The sequence below is a fragment of the Drosophila miranda genome, chromosome 3 (genome assembly GCF_003369915.1).
Source record: "Drosophila miranda strain MSH22 chromosome 3, D.miranda_PacBio2.1, whole genome shotgun sequence".
NCBI lineage: Eukaryota > Metazoa > Arthropoda > Insecta > Diptera > Drosophilidae > Drosophila > Drosophila miranda.
Window position 1 is genome coordinate 11,058,536 of NC_046676.1, and position 16,302 is coordinate 11,074,837.

The following is a 16,302-nucleotide window of genomic DNA, read 5'->3' on the forward strand; positions in this document are numbered from 1 at the left end:
CCCATTGTGGCGGCCTGATCCCAATGCCAAATGGCGTTCATTTCTAACACCTTTTCGAGTCGGTTTTGAAGGGTAAGCATGATATAATACATGTATTTCCCATAGTTTTTGTTGGTTCACGTTGGATTGGTTTTCAAATTGATTTTCAATAGCAGAAAGCTTTAAAATATCAATTAAAATTCAATTAAATACCAATCAATGGCCAAATTGCGTCAGTCGCCTACGATGGATGCCGAGATGGAACATTAAACCGTTTAATTGTTGCCAATCATGATTGTTGCAAGCATACCCAAATTGATGATATTTTTGGCATGTTTTTGTGAGAAATCGCAAGCGATTTGTGGCCTGGCTGGGCAGGGAGGGGGTGTGACAGGGCTCCTATTTAAATTATAACAATTAGTGGCTGCCACACCACACCGCATTTCCCCTCTCACGATGCCACTCATGGGTGTCGATAAAGTTGTAGGCCGCCGACTGACTCGTCGACGCAGATTGAAACGTCGCGGCCGAAAACAAAATCAACAAAAACTAAATACTTATGAAAGGTCTCTCTCCCTCTCGCGGAGAGTGTGGAACAAGGACAGAGCGAGAGAGAGAGATGGAGAGAACAACTGACAAATCAACTAAGAAAACAAACAGTCAGCCATTTTCCTTGGTAAGCCGGCACGAGTGCGAGCAGCACAGCTATACACACGCTCCGTGGCAACGCCCCCGCGGAGAGAGAGCGAGAGAGCGAGAGAGCAGCGCAGACGCAAACGCTGGCGACACAGTTGTCAACCGCATGACAGCTCCAGCGCGCGCATAATAAAGTCATATCGGGGCCTAACAAGGCCTCAGAAAAGCATCGAAGCGGGTGTGTGTGTGTGTGTGTGGGGGGGGTGCTGAGGTGCTGAGGGGCCGAGGGGTGGCGAAGGCGGAGTGAGCGAGCCAGCGAAACCGGTTAGCTTCGCGAGCATTTGCTGTCGGTTTGCTCTGGCAGGTGACAACGGGCCCGTGGCCAGCATCGACATCAGCATACGCCGCTCCGAGAGAGAGGAAAATCGATCAGCAGTCCAGTCCAGTTCAGAGTCTCTATTCCACCGTGTCTCTTCATCGTCACTGTCACACAGGGGCTGCTGTCTGTCACTCACTCCTGCACCACTCTTCTGCTGCATAGTAGTGCTCGCTCTGTCTCGCGCACGCCCTGGCCCGCCTCGGACTGGCTCTCTCTCGCTCGCTCCGACCTGCGCTCAGCTGACAGTTCAATCGGCTCGTCGTCGCTCGGCCGCTGCTCGTCGCTGCTTCGTCGCCGAGCCCGGCAGCAGTGATTAGTTAATTTTCTCGTTGCGCTCAAACAGAACAGACGTGCGGTGCGCGTAGCAGAGTGTAGAGAGTGTTCGAAAACAACAAAGAGTACGAAACGAAAACAGAGCCAAGTGCATCGCGAATTGTGACTAAAGCCTAAAGTAGACAGTGCGACTAGAGAGACAGTGCAGTGTCCAGTCCAGCGACAGACAAGTGCGTGGCTCCGTGGTTCCCAGCAAATGGCCCTTGAGGATCGCTGCAGTCCACACACAGCGCCCAGCCCACCAGGTTGTCACCCGCACTACGCCGTAACCAGCATCTCCGCCACCGCCCTCGACATGAGTCTGCAGCACCATCCCCAGCAGAGCCCGCCACCAGCGCCGGTGGCCGCGCTCTACCATCAGCAGCAGCAACAGCTGCAGCACCTGCACCAGCTGCAGCAGCTCCAGCAGCTCCACCAGCAGCAGCTTGCTGCCAGCGCCGGGGTCTTCCCCCATCCGGCAGTGGCCTTCGAGGCAGCGGCAGCCGCCGCCCACGCCGTTGCACTGCAGCAGCGCCTGAGCGCCAGCGGATCGCCTGCTTCCTGCTCGACCCCCGCCTCGTCCACGCCGCTGACCATCAAGGAGGAGGAGGGCGACTCCATCATGGGCGACGGTAGCTTCCACAACCAGACCCACACCACCAACGGCACGGCCACCGAGGACGAGGAGGACGACGACATCGATGTGGATGTGGACGATACTGCCGCAGGACGCCTGCCTCCGCCGGCCCACCAGCAGTCCACGGCCAAGCCCTCGCTGGCCTTCTCCATCTCGAACATCCTCAGCGACCGCTTCGGAGACGCAGCACCCAAGCAGCAGACACTAAAGAAGCCAGGATCCCCAAACGCCTCGCTGGAGTCCCAGGCCAGCATTTTCCGGCCCTTCGAGGCCAGCCGAGCAGCCGCTGCCACGCCCTCCGCCTTCACGCGGGTGGATCTTCTGGAGTTCAGTAGGCAGCAGCAGGCGGCGGCTGCCGCAGCCACCGCCGCCATGATGATCGAGCGGGCTAACTTCCTCAATTGCTTCAACCCGGCCGCCTACCCGCGCATCCACGAGGAGATTGTCCAGAGCCGTCTGCGCCGGAGCGCCGCCAACACGGTGATCCCTCCGGCCTCCAAGATGAGCGAGTCCTGCGCTGAAAAGTCCGCCCTGGGCTCGCTCTGCAAGACCGTCTCCCAAATCGGCCAGCCCATAACGACCACGACCTTGCCCCCGCAGCTGAGCAGCTCCAGCAGCCTGGCCAACAACCTGGCCAGTCCACCGCCCGCCTCGAATGCCTCCACTATCAGCTCCACCTCGACGGCCACCAGCTCCTCATCCTCCAGCTCCTCGGGCTGCTCCTCGGCCCCCAGTTCGCTGAACTCCTCGCCCAGCAGTCGCCTGGGCGGCAGTGCAGTGGCCAACGCCAACAGTCCCCAGCCCCAGCCGATTCCACCACCCTCTGCCGTGAGCCGCGACTCTGGCATGGAGTCCTCGGACGATACCCGCTCCGAGACGGGCTCCACGACCACCGAAGGCGGCAAGAACGAGATGTGGCCCGCCTGGGTCTACTGCACCCGCTACAGCGATCGTCCCAGCTCAGGTTAGTAGATATATCTATGTATAAAGTGTGAGGAGAGGTTCCGCAGTCCACAAAGGAATTTATTTTTATTTATTAATATTTAATATTCGTGTACGAAAATGTTTGGAAAGATATAAACGTTGTACAGGGAACTAAAGTGGAATGCAAAAACAAAAAAAAAAAAAACGTTAAACAGTAACTACAAATTTTGACAGAAACTACGATTGTGGGAAAGAATTGGAGTGGGGAACAGATAAATGGGGTTGTGGTGATGGTAGGTTGTAGTAGGTTGTGGTAGGTTCCGCTGGTAGGTTGTGGAGATGGTGAACATCATCCAACAATTAAACAAACATCTTCTCCAGCATTTTTCTCATTTTTTCTTGGGCATAGCGTATCTTTTGATAGACATCTTTGGATACACCGTTCTCCACGATGGTCGAGAAGCGATATGTGCGGAAGTTCTTCTCGTGATCGATGCATGTAATGGCACTCATACGCGGACAAAGAATGAGTTTCATGTGATCCGAAAAATTAAACTGAAATCAGGAATAGTTTTGGTTAATTTCTATAAGTCGGGAGAGCATTTACTAAATTTGTGTAGCTACCTGTACGGAACCGTTGGTAAGATGCATGACCACAGCACACGTTGTGCGGAACCAGGAGTGCAAATGGGGCATACGCGATATCTGATCACTCTCAATGTTCACATTATTGGCTCCAGCCTTCACGAGATTCTCGATCATGTAACGCTTGAAGTAGGAAAGCAGCTTCATCTTTTTATCAAGCTTCTTGCAGTAATCGGTCGTAGTCATGTAGCTCTCCTTTCCGTCCTTGTCTATGAAGTGGACGTTGATCTGGTTCGGAAGCAGAATCAATTTGGTTGTGTCGTTGAACATAACGCCAATGCCCTCATCACAGAGCTGATAACCGAAGCCGTATTCGTCACTGTAGTCGACCCATTTGGATATCCAGAAGAGCGGCTGTGCTGCAGGATCGGTATTCTCATCCCCGAGATTGCCTTGCAGTATGCGCGGCTGTAAGCACGAGATGATTAATAATTATTTAACAGATACAATCACTGCAATGATTACAAACCTTGTTGTTGATCAGATTGGTGAGCTGCTGGTGCAAGCTCTCAATGTCGCTGCGGTAGTCTTCGTTGTGGCGGCACACCTGGGCCGAGGCAGTGATGTTGACTGTTGACTCCAGACGATTATCATCCCCAATGTCGTTCATCTCTTTCAGCGGCTTGCGATGAATGGAGTCTTCAATGGTGTCGTTGATGCCAATTCGCGGAGCCATAGTTAGGCAAGAGCTTGGCAAGAACGTTGGCACCTTCGAGCCCTTCAGGAAGTCGTAGTTCAGCAACTCGCCAATTGCTGGGCGGCTCTCAGGGTTCGGCTGGAGCATGGAGATCACCATATCAGAAGCAGGTTTTCTCAAGTAGCTTGGCATTTTGTACTCGCACTTCTTGATCTTTGAATAAGTGTCCTTCAGCGTTTTGGTCTCAAACGGGGGTTGGCCTACCAACAGAGTGTACATGACGCAGCCAATGGACCATATGTCCACTTCGAACGAATGCCCCTTATTGGTGAGAATTTCTGGGGCAATGTAGTTTGGGGTGCCGCACAGAGTCTTCTTGCGTTCGCCCTCATATTCGATGCGAGTGGCTAGGCCAAAGTCGCCAATCTTCACCTGCAGCATATCGTTCAAGAACAGGTTTCCTAGCTTCAAGTCGCGATGGATAATGCGGTTGTCGTGCAGATACTTGACGCCTTGGATGATCTGGTAAATGTAGTAGCGGCACTCGAACTCCGTGATGCTTTTCCGGCGCTTGCGCAGCTCCATCATCGACCGATTCTTGCAAAGCTCCAGGACAATGTAAATGTTCTGGACATCGTCGAAATAGCTATGGAACTTCACTATGTTGGGATGATTGAGATTACGATGAATGGTAATCTCCTCAGCGGCCTTCTTCTTCTGTTTGTGCTTGATCATCAGCTTCTTTGATACGATTTTGCCGGCAAAAACATCGTCGGTCTCCTCATCGATGATTTCGTAGCACTTGGCAAAGCCGCCCTTTCCAAAGAAGCGCATACGCTTATACGTCTTGCGTTGATTGGAGTCGAAGAGACGATCCGGTATATCTGTGCTTTCATCCTCCGGTTTTTCGGCCATTTTGCTCTGATCCATTTTGCCTTGGCGTTCACTCGAAACACAAAAAACTTCCTCGCCTTCGCGTTGATGCAAAATCCGCTAATTCACAGTTCACCGTTCGATTTAAATGCCAATGAAAATTAGTGATGTGCGCTGTACACAAATCGAGCTATAATAAATTTTAGTAGATGAATTTTTATATACTTGTTAGACAGATAAGTCAACGCAACTACTTTTCTGAAATCAGAGCACTCTATTTTATGATGTTGTTTCATTGAGTAAACGTTGTTTGACTTATTCAGATGAACCTGCGATTTTTAATGATATACTAGATTCTATGCGACACATAAGAACGGGATCACGTTACGCGCGGAGACCACCCCCAAGGAGCGGCAGTCTTTTATCCAGCATTGTTTTGGGTCATAAATTCGAAGGACACTGCAACAATTAGGAGACACGCGGACAATGACAATGACTTCAATTTCAACATCGACTTGGACTTGGACTTGGACTCTGAATCCGAATCCGATTCCGATTCAGGGCCGCACGCAGTGCAGCGCTCCGTTTGAAGAGGCGACACTTTATGTGACAACATGGGGCGCAGGCAGCGTTTGCTTATCGCCGACAAGGAAGCGGAGTAAGAGTGGGAGTGGGAGTACACTACCAGAAGATCGTAGTTCGAAGGTCAGGAGTCACGCACACACGCCACAGGGCCGCAGGGAACCTAAAATGTGCTGACGATTGACAGAGACGAGGACGGGGACGGGGGCACACACACACACAAAAGAGGGAGAGACGCAGGAAAACTCTACTCTCCCTCCGTCTCCGCTTTTCCCGATTTTCCATTTTTTTTTCTTTTGGTTTCTTCTTAGAGTCTGTGTTAATTGACAAGTTAAGTGCTTTTTTATGAGTGGAAATGGCTTTTTAATTTGGTGTGGATGCAATCGATGGCATCCCATAAACGAGGCGTTGATAGCCAGTCAGATTATCGCAGAGTGGAGTGCCTCTGCCGCTCGATGGGAATTAATCAAAGCATCATCCCGCTTCGAGTCAATTTAATTATAATTTACAATGTGTGGAAATCTAATAAGCACTTTGACAGTCACTCTCCCTATCTATCTATCTATCTATCGTGGATGGTTCGCACTGCCAATTAGATTGAGAACCGAGAACACCACTAATTAGACGGCTGAAAATTTGCCTAAAATATGCCTGCCTGCCCGCCTGCCTGCCTGCCTGGCACATTCCCGGACTCGAGGCCGAGACCCGAGTTCGTTAGACCCGCCCGGGAGCCCTCTGACAGCTGACAAATTGAACACTTCCCCGCCATCACGCAAGAAACTGGGAAATAGCGAAAGAAAGAGCTCCGACTAGGGGTCTAGAGGCATATGCTAATTAAATCATTAATATTATTAATCACATGTGAGACATTTATGCAAATGCGTCCAAAAACTAAACTCCGTTTTCTCTTTTACTTAAAGGACCCCGCTACCGCCGCCCCAAACAGCCAAAGGACAAGACCAATGACGAGAAGCGGCCACGCACGGCCTTCTCCAGCGAGCAATTGGCCCGCCTCAAGGTAAGCATCACCCTCGCTCACTCACACACACACACAGACCCATGTGGAAGCCATAGATCCCTTGTTGTGTCATATTTGCACCAAAATATTTACACATATTTTCCGAGACCCCCGCGGCGATTGCATCCTGGCAAACGCATGTCCTGCCCCGGTCTCCGGTCCCCGGTCTCCGGTCCGTACTTAACCAATTAGACACGCTTATATCTCACCCGGACTTCCATCTACTGGCAGTCTGTCTTCGGGGTGCCTCTTTCAACTCAAACCGCAAATAATTGATTTGCCTTACCTACCTACCAGCCTCCCATAGTAGATCCCATCCGTATCTGTGCCTCTGTACTCATCCCAGACTCCTCTCTGATCTTTCTACTTGCAGCGGGAGTTCAACGAGAATCGCTATCTGACCGAACGGCGACGCCAGCAGCTGAGCGGAGAGCTGGGCCTGAACGAGGCCCAGATCAAGATCTGGTTCCAGAACAAGCGGGCCAAGATCAAGAAGTCCAACGGCTCCAAGAACCCCCTGGCCCTCCAGCTGATGGCCCAGGGACTGTACAACCACACGACGGTGCCACTGACCAAAGAGGAGGAGGAGCTCGAGATGCGCATGAACGGCCAGATCCCCTAAAAAGGGGCTGGAATCGGTCGGCCAGCGAACAGAGCGGGGGTGTGTGCAATACAAATGGCAGGAGGGGGGCGGAGGAGGGTACAAAAGGTTCTCATGTGATATAATTGTAATATATTATCATCTATTATACATTAACCTATAAACCATAAGTATCTCTAGCGAATTCGATATGTAAGTTGTTGGCGTATTTATTTAACCATCCGAAGATAGAAATCGGAAAGCGGAAAGCGGCTATCGGATATCCCGTATCCGATCGATCCCAAATTTTTTTTATTCTTCTAACACAAAAGCTTCAACTTTCAAGCGTTTATTCCTACACAAAGATATAGTGGAAAATTACTTTATATATATACGCTATATACAGTTCTCTATCGCATATGTAATCTCTGTAAATTAAGTAACTTAACTGTTCCCTAGCTTAAATCCTAGTTTAAACACCACAGAAGTCCCCTGAGGACTGCATTGCTATGACAGAACAGAGTATTTTTAGTCGTTAAGTCTGCAAAGTGTTATGGATCCAATAAACGCACAGAAAAGATACAAAATATTTAACAAAAAATACATGTGCTAAAATCAAGAAAAAAACCTAAATAAAAAAAAGATTAAAAAAATGTTAAAACAGAAAAGAAAACGATTTATTTTATAGGGGGAGGGAGTTTCATCCCAGACCTATTTCCCCCATTACCAAAGTGTCAGATCAAAGGCCGGCGGTATTTTGAATCATGTAAATCCTGTCACCAGACCAGAGGGCGGGTGACGGGGGGGAGGTGCGCGACTAAGTAATGCCGCTAATTGCACAATCAGTATCAAAATCGGGGTCTCGTCTGGCTTGAGTGACGGCAACAGCATTGGCCACTGCCGTTCCGTTTAATTAAAGACAAAATTTTCATATAAACAAATATCTGCGAGAAGACAACAGAGAATAAGGCCCCGCCGACGCGACGCGACGCGACGCGACGGACCATCAAAAAGAGAGGAAAAGCCGCAGGGAGTCGACATCAAATGATTTATTAGACCGCTGTTCTCGCAGTGAGCGGCGTTAATTTGCTGAAAATAAATGCAGAAAAAGCGAAAATGTGCATAGATCTCGGGGATCTCTGGGTAGATGGGCAGCTGACATTTACTGGCAAGCGTTGATGTATATGCCCGTCGATCCGATCATCGCTGCCTGCCTGCATATGAATCGATGCCAAACCAAACGCTAATTGCAGCAACTTGATGATCGACCAGAGGAGGGCAAGAGAGGAGCTTGCATGTCTCTCAAGGCGGATTTAAATCAGCCGTATTACAGAGGCGCAAATCCATTTGTGCACGTAATGAACCAATTAGACAATTTACCCATTAGCAATACACACCCCACACACACACACACACACACACAGGCGCTGCCCCAATCTGTCAGACTTTTTATAGATATTCGTGTGTGCGGCAATCGTTTAGCTGCGAATCGAATCACATAAAAGCGGGGATCCATTCAGATTTGGCTTTTACTTTGAATACCCTTTCCTTGGGGGAGTTTTTCAAATTTCAAAGTACTCATTCAATGAATTTTAATAGCCATCCCCTCTAATGAATCATTTAGCTTAAGTATATTGATTCATCGGTTTGATTGTGGGGTAACCGCCGCTCACGACTCTATCTTTTATGGGACGTAGCGTGTTTAAGTGAGTAATCGCATAGGTAATTGAGTGTATTTTAGTTGGGCCATCAAAGCAATGACCAATTATCTGTATAACTCCAATCGATTACGTATTGTATATAGATATCATAGGTCAACAAATCGCTGGGCAAGGTAGAACTTTCTCTTCTGTCGGATGGGAGTTTAGGCTGAAGGGTATTCGGCCGCCTCTTTCATTAGTTTTTGTTCGTTTCGATATCAAAGCAAACACTTTCAACACTTCTAATTAGCAGAAATTGCCAAGTGACACACTAAATTTCACTTTCAGACAGCCAAAAGGAATGGAATGGCATTCCAATTGCGCATACAATGTAGGGAGTCGCGACTGAAGATGCAGATGGATATATGGAGATGCAGATGGAAGTGGATGGTATGGTAAGGGGATGCGATCCATCGAGCGAGCTATTAAAAAGCCACAAAAAAACACATATGCTCCATAAGTCAGAGAGGCCTCCCCTCCCCAGCCGCATGCCCCTGCCCCGCCGTTCCGGGCTGTGTGTGGGCGCATCCCCTGCCGCAGCATCCATGCAGTACGTGATTTATGCGCCTTTGACGTTGACTACAAATACAAAATACAAAATACAGAATCTGAATCTGAAGGCGCTGTCTGAGATGGGGAGTGGAGTCCCGTCCCTCCCCCCCCCCTTGGATATCGCGGGCCTCCTCGGACACGTGTCATACACATCGCTAATTGCATTTTTGGGGTGGCGTGTGGTGCAGTTTTGCAGTTTTGTAGTATTAATTGCCGCCGCGAGTCTAGTAAATGTCGAATCTGGATGTGTGTTTGGTGGCGGCATTCGCTAGATTTATTCCCCGGCAATTGGAGCTGCCACTTGTTTCCGCTTCGCTTTATCAATTGATTTACGATCCCCGATGCGAATGCGAATGCGACTGCGAAAACTGAAATGGAAACTGAAGTCGATGCCCCAGCCCCCTACCCTCTACCCCATCAAATGGAATATAAAATACTTAAACATTACGATTACGAGCCTCTGATGTACGCCATTTGCAGCGGCAGTCCGCACTCGCAGTTACAGAGAGTTGTCAGTGGTGCTCTGTGGCTGTTGGCATTTCATAATCGCTGCTGCCAGTTCCATGGAAAGTGCACTCAATTATGGCCAACAGACAGGCGCTCCAAGTGCTGCTCTCTCGCTCTACCGCTCTCCCGCTCTGGCTCCCGCTCTGGCGCTACCAATGGCATGAGGAGTATCTCGCAAGAGTATCTCATCTCACATTATGGGCTGCCTGCCATCTCAGCCCAAGTCTCAGGCAGAGCCTAAACAAACATTCAAATGCCCAGCACACTTGGCTTGGATTTTCAGCAGAAGTCAACGCCAACATGGCCAGAAAGAGGAGGTGGAGACCCATACCAGAGTCCCAGAGTCCCAGAGTCCCAGAGCCAAGCATAGGCCTCGGCATCATCATCATCATCATCAGCATCAGCATCAGCATCCGCGAAGCCGTCAACTCGAGACGTCAATGCTATGTTGACTCAACGCATTTGATCGGCCTGCGTATGCCCCCTTCGATCCCATCCGATCCGATCCCATCCCATCCGATAGAGACCCCTTTCCCAGCGCACATCCCTGGCGCTTAGATCTGGCCAAATATTTGCGACTCCCATTGTGACCAAGTCCGCGAGTGTGTGTTCAATTTGTTGCCTGCTAATTGCCACGCTGCTTGCGCCTTTGTTTGGCCGGCGATTTGCACCTTTTTAGCTGTTAGTTGGCCGTCCGCTAACTGCTCTCAATGCTCCGCTAATTGAGTTGGTCAACACGGGCATCTCTCTCCCTCTCCATCTCCCTCTCCCACTGGCCATCAATGGCTCATAAACCTGGCAGTTGAATAACCAGATATCGAACCCCCAGCTAATGGGCAATGTCGCACGTCTATGACAAGTATCTGAGGCTCCGACTCCGACTGCGGCTCTGGCCCTGGCTCTAAGGTCCTCCCAAGCTGCGGCGCGTTTTCGGGTGGGCTTCGGTCTCCGGATGCAATTGCCGCCATTAAAACTTTAATTTGTTAACAGGCAAATGAATTGAAATTTCGTTTATGACCAATATCCAAAAGATCATAAATATATTATTGTTATTATGGAAATTATGCCATGAATGGGAGAGCCGGTGAGAGCTAGGACTCCTCGCAGCGGTAGGTCTTCCTCCCACCTCTGCCTCATTGATGACATTATTAACATTATTTTGTGCTTATTAATGCCTATGTGCCCGACCATAAAACGAACATTATTTTTATGTAAATGTCATTGAGGTGTCTCTGCAGCCGGCTGAGAGTCGATAGGAAAAACAATTATTAATTTGAACCGCGGGTCAAGACACCGCAAGGCTGTTAAGCAACCAATGCCCAAAGACACCGACGACGACGACGACGACGACAGTCGCGGATGGGGAGTGGGGGACCCGACCCCGCCTCGAATGCGGATTCCGTCTAATTGAAATGCAACAACAACCACAAGCGTGTAGCTGGAGCGAAAGAGCGGCCAGAAATGCATTAGCCAAAAGATACAAACGGCGGCCACCCCGGAGTACGGAGTACGCGTACGCGTACGAGAGTCAATGCCAAAGACAAATGATCCCAAACAATGGGCCGGCGAAAAATGTCAGATAATGACAATATTTTGGCATTTGAATATGACAAACAATACAAGCCAAAGGCTCCTTGTGGAGAGTGCAGCAGCAGGAAACTTGTCATTTATCATGCGATGAAATGCCAGACCCAAGCAAATTGATCGCCAGCATTTCCCCATTACGGGATCCCCAAACGATCGAGCTCTCCCTCCGGCCCGGCCCCCGATGCCCGATGCCCGGTGCCCGATGCCCCAATCATATATCAAAATCTCACGTACTCGCACAGATGCGCGCTATGTTGGTGGGTGGCCCGTGGCCGCCAAAGGATTCTCTGCTCGTTTAATTAATCAAGCCGTGCAAACAGTGTCCTGTGTCCACATGAAAAAACGAAAAAAAAAGAAACGCCCACAAATTACGGACAAAAATGTTTGCACAATGAAACATATTTGTTTCGTATTCGATTTGAGACTAAAGGAATGAAAGGGTACATTCTGGGGGTATACCCAACGAAGCTGAAGATATGGCAAATAAATTAAATATATTTTCCTAAAAAGAGAGTATTTGTATGGAGAGTATGGGGATAGTATTTGTTCATCTAAAGGGAAGCTTCATTGAATGGATGGCAGTATTTCTATGAGCGAAATACAATCAGTCTGTTCAGACAAATCCTTCAAAATACTCTAAGAACAGTTCATTTCGACTGGTTCTAAGATAAACCACACAGTAAATGTCCTTTAGTTCCCTGGAATTGCCATTCAACCCCCATATTATTCGGATAAATCCTTTAAGTGTATCTCATCGTCTCCAGAGCTGACACCTCCACCGAGTGCTGCATTCTTTGCAGCCAGAACTGGTTGGAAAGCTCTCCCCGAATGCCAAAACAAATTGTTTTCCATATGCAAAGTGGGGAAAACGAGACACACACACACAAGGGTTAATTGGTGGCACAGCGAGCGCTTCGTAAACAAATTCAACGCTGATTCTGCGAGGAGATGAGAACGCGAATGAGAACGAGGAGCTACCCCAACACTTGGAATTGGATTCGCTTACCTCACAGTATGCCACACCCCAGCTACGCCGCCCCCGCCCCTCTTGTGGCAGTGTAAAAATAAACATTGTTCGCGCAAGTTGTAAAATTTTCAAATTAAAAACGTGATCTCAGCGCGAATTGGAAAGTAAATTATTTGATTCTGCACTTTTCACAGCCAACGGCAACCCCAGCGCCAGCGCCGGAACTGGAGATGGGAGCGGGGCGCGGGGAGCGGGGAGCCCCACCCCCAAAACCTCCCAAACCGCCCAAAGCTGGTGCTGAAGCTGAAGCGAAAGTGCTGAAAGCTCAATAAAGCAAACAACACAAAAAAAAGGAAGAGAGCCGGCGCGAAAAAGGGAAGGGAAAAACGAAAAAAGGAAAACAGGGCCAAATGCAGCCTGAACATTGGCGCAATAAAACCGGGGGAGCCGGGAGGAGGTGGGCTGGGGGCGGCCAGGGGCGACCAGGGGGTGCGAACGCAGCAGAAAAAGGATGTATCCTGCCCGAATGTGTTGAAAATCGCGCGCCGCCGTTGGTTATCTCTCCATTCAGGAGCCAGAGCCCAAGAGTCCGAGAGACCAACAGCCAGGACGTAGGACGCAGGACGCAGGACCCGGTGAAACGGTTTTTATCTGTGTTCGTGCAGCGCTTCTGAGCACGAACCGAGGCCATAACTCAGACATGCCCCCAGGAGTGGGCCCGGGGGTGGGGCAGTGTGTGTGGCGCGGAAGCGGAAATGCGCCACAAGCAGTCCCGCTGGGTTCCACGGAGTTCTTGTGCTCAGCTTTTTGCCCCACTGTGCCATGGACGACGCCTTAATTGAGGTACAAATTGAGCTTTTGTTGCCACTGAGCTTCTTTTGCCATTTTTTTTGTTGTTTCTGTTTTCTGCTCTAAAGAAGAACAATGGCCCTTGCCCCCAAAAAGGGGGTGGCGCTGGGTGGATTCGCACTGGGGCGAGATTTAACGCGCGTTTCATGCGATAAAGCCCCCCCCCTTTTATATATATGTATACTATTCTCCTCTTTTTGATGGCAATAAATTCGAGTGCTGCTGCTGCTGGGCTGCTGGTGCGAGTGAAGCGTTTTAGTGTATGCCGGGTAATTGCAGTTTTATAGCAACTAGTTTTCGAAACGGATGCGACTTTGATGTGATTTTTATGGCACTCAGCCCCGGAGAACGCGAAGATTCCAAATCCCAGAGCCAGAGACAGAGACAGAGACAGGCCGAAATGTAATTAGTGCGATAAAAGGGAGAAATGGGTGGAGAGAAAGCAGAGAGCAATTGAGCTGATCTACAGCGAAGGAGTGAGGGAATGCGATAAAAGATACACCCATTAGATACTTGAGCTCGAATTTCTAATTAAATCACACTCATTATTCGAATAGAACTCAAGAATAAGCGTGGATACAAGGAACACAGGGAAATATATGCCAGATACATTGGTATCTATCAGAGAAAGACTAAGAAATAATTATTTTATAACTAAACGAAGAATAAACAAAAGTATGTACTCAAAAGTTGCCTTGGAAGTAGATCATATAATTTTAAACACATTTTGTTTCTGACCGCAATGAAATTACACCTAATTTACGTATCTATAAGATACATAAGCATGCGAGCAGCTAAAAAAATAATGAAAATGTGAAGACACGAATGTATTCCACAGATACTCGAGTATCTTTGTGATGAATGTACCCTCAAAAGGCTATCTTTTGTTACCTCCGTGGCAGCATTGCTGGAAAAACTGATATTCCGTCCCTAAAGCTTCATTAAAATATATCTCAAATGCATTTATCAATTAAATCCAATTTGTGCATCTCAAAAGATACTTGAAGATGCAGCCTCCGACTCTGTCTCTGTCTTCGTCTCAGTTTCAGTCTGCGACTTGCGGCCTAATCAAAATACATAAATTATTACACCCTTTCCAAGGCGCTAACTCAGGGAACGAGTCTCTCTCTCTCTGTCTCCTCCTTTCTGGCATTCTCTTAAGTTCTGTGCTGTATCTTTGGGGCTCGCTCTCTTCCGTTTGGCTGGATGTGCCATTCGAGAAGATTGCAGTCTGCGGATTGCCTGACCAAGTTCATTACAAGTACAATGCTAAACGCTGTTTTACTTTGCTGCAATTTGGCGCCGCAGCACCACCAGACACAAGACCAGACCCGTCGATGAGCATGATGTGGATGTGGCTGTGGCTGTGGATGTGGATGTGGATGATGAACACGATGATGATGATCAGCGAGGAGTCAACGCAGCAAACGAGCCGCAAAACTACTGTCGATGTTGCCGCCTTCCGTTGCCCCAAGCCACAGCTTCATCCTCAGCGCCCAGCCTCCGCAGCAGCCTGCGCTGCCTGTGGCGCAGCTTCAGACTTCGTGTGTGGTCCGCTGTGTCCTCCCTTTGGCCGGCGCACTGGCGCTCTTAGCCGCTCTCTTAGGCTGCAGCCGAGCCCCACAGTAGCCGACTCACGTAGCCGTGGCCCCGATGCGCCTCGATCGCCAAAGTGTCAATAATTTTAAGTGCATTGCATTTTTGCGGGATCCGCTCTTCGGATGGAGACGCTCGCTCTTCGAAGTGGAGGCTGGAGCTGCTGCTGCTGATGCTGCTGTGGCCTCTGCCTCGAATCGCATACATATTAATCACTCCTAATGGACTGCAATTGAATTTCAAGTAATCATCGAGTGCCTCGAGTCGGGGCCAGAGCTTAATAGCCGCCGCCTTGCCGTCCACTCGCTCGCTCGCCAATGGGTATACAGATACTCCTCAGATACTCAGATACTCAGATACTCGTACCGTCAGAGCCCGAGTCGGTGGCGACTTGGGTGGTCCAGATGCCGTGTCCGAGACGACTTGAGGTTCGGGTATGTAGAGAATCGTTGTTGTGGCTGTGTTGCTGCCGCATTTTGCAGCAACAGGGCCAAAGGTTTTTGCAAGCCCAAATCGCGGAAAAGCATTTTACACGCTCCACGCTGTTTCTGTTGCTGTTGTTGTTTCTGTTTGCTTTTACTGTTGCCTCTTCTCTTCTGCAGATGATAATGATGATGATGATGATCCTCACATCATCAGGCGACCATCCTCATCCTCATCCTCATCCTCTTCGACTGGTATTTTATTCGGAAAATCCGATTTTGATAGCCCCAACCGAAAACATTAATGACTGCAATTTTTCATAATGGGTAATTAAATGCCGGTCTGAAAATTGATTTTCGTTCCTCGCCGATCTTCCATGGAAATTCCAAATGTATCGCTGATCGCTCTCTCCCGATACCTCGATACGGTAGCCGCGATTGGGTGCATCGCTGATGAGCATCATTAGTTAAGCGTCGAATTCCAGGTAAATCGAGAGAGTCCCAGTCGGAGTCGGAGTCGGACTTGGAGTCACCTGCAGCCGATCTTCTCTGGGGACAAACCTCAATCGATCGTCTCGGGAGTCGGACAACATGTACTGCTGCCGCTGCTGCTGTTTTTGAGAAATTGAAAAATTTGAATCGACAGCCACGGCAGCCATATAATTTCTCCCGATCCATGTATTCGCATCGATCATTGACCACACTCGTAGTCAGAGTCCACAAAAAATGAACAACAGGCCCGAACACAATTTCGGTAAAAACTCCAGAGACATCTTGACATGGTTTCTGTTTCAGTTGCAGTTGCAGTTCGGTTCGGTTCCCCCTGGTGGCCTGCTGCTGGCCTCCTGGCTGCTCCCCTGGCTCTGGGACCGGGCTAATTGACAAGATCGTTTCTAATTAGACCACCGGGCGGGCTTTTC

General features: G+C 49.3%; 2 protein-coding genes across 2 annotated transcripts; one reads left to right on the plus strand and one right to left on the minus strand.

Annotated features, from left to right (window-relative positions):
- The first annotated feature begins 1,297 nt into the window (after nucleotides 1–1,297).
- LOC108160312 (segmentation polarity homeobox protein engrailed) lies at nucleotides 1,298–7,846 on the plus strand. Its single transcript, XM_017294233.2, has 3 exons — nucleotides 1,298–2,907; nucleotides 6,525–6,622; nucleotides 6,996–7,846. Exons 1-3 carry the CDS (start codon nucleotides 1,524–1,526, stop codon nucleotides 7,242–7,244), a joined length of 1,731 nt encoding a protein of 576 aa, XP_017149722.1. The 5' UTR covers nucleotides 1,298–1,523; the 3' UTR covers nucleotides 7,245–7,846.
- On the minus strand, nucleotides 3,190–5,166 carry LOC117188114 (serine/threonine-protein kinase polo-like). Its single transcript, XM_033391456.1, has 2 exons — nucleotides 3,982–5,166; nucleotides 3,190–3,920 (listed from the first exon to the last, which is right to left on the minus strand). Exons 1-2 carry the CDS (start codon nucleotides 5,077–5,079, stop codon nucleotides 3,474–3,476), a joined length of 1,545 nt encoding a protein of 514 aa, XP_033247347.1. The 5' UTR covers nucleotides 5,080–5,166; the 3' UTR covers nucleotides 3,190–3,473.
- Nucleotides 7,847–16,302: the final 8,456 nt, after the last annotated feature.

Bases quoted from the DNA above. Each gene is read 5' to 3' on its own strand.
- LOC108160312 (XM_017294233.2), top strand. From the start codon at position 1,524: ATGGCCCTTGAGGATCGCTGCAGTCCACACACAGCGCCCAGCCCACCA. The intron at 2,908-6,524 runs GTTAGTAGATAT...TTTTACTTAAAG, and splicing joins CAGCGATCGTCCCAGCTCAG to GACCCCGCTACCGCCGCCCC. The intron at 6,623-6,995 runs GTAAGCATCACC...TTCTACTTGCAG, and splicing joins AGCAATTGGCCCGCCTCAAG to CGGGAGTTCAACGAGAATCG.
- LOC117188114 (XM_033391456.1), bottom strand. From the start codon at position 5,079: ATGGATCAGAGCAAAATGGCCGAAAAACCGGAGGATGAAAGCACAGAT. The intron at 3,921-3,981 runs GTTTGTAATCAT...TCGTGCTTACAG, and splicing joins CCAATCTGATCAACAACAAG to CCGCGCATACTGCAAGGCAA.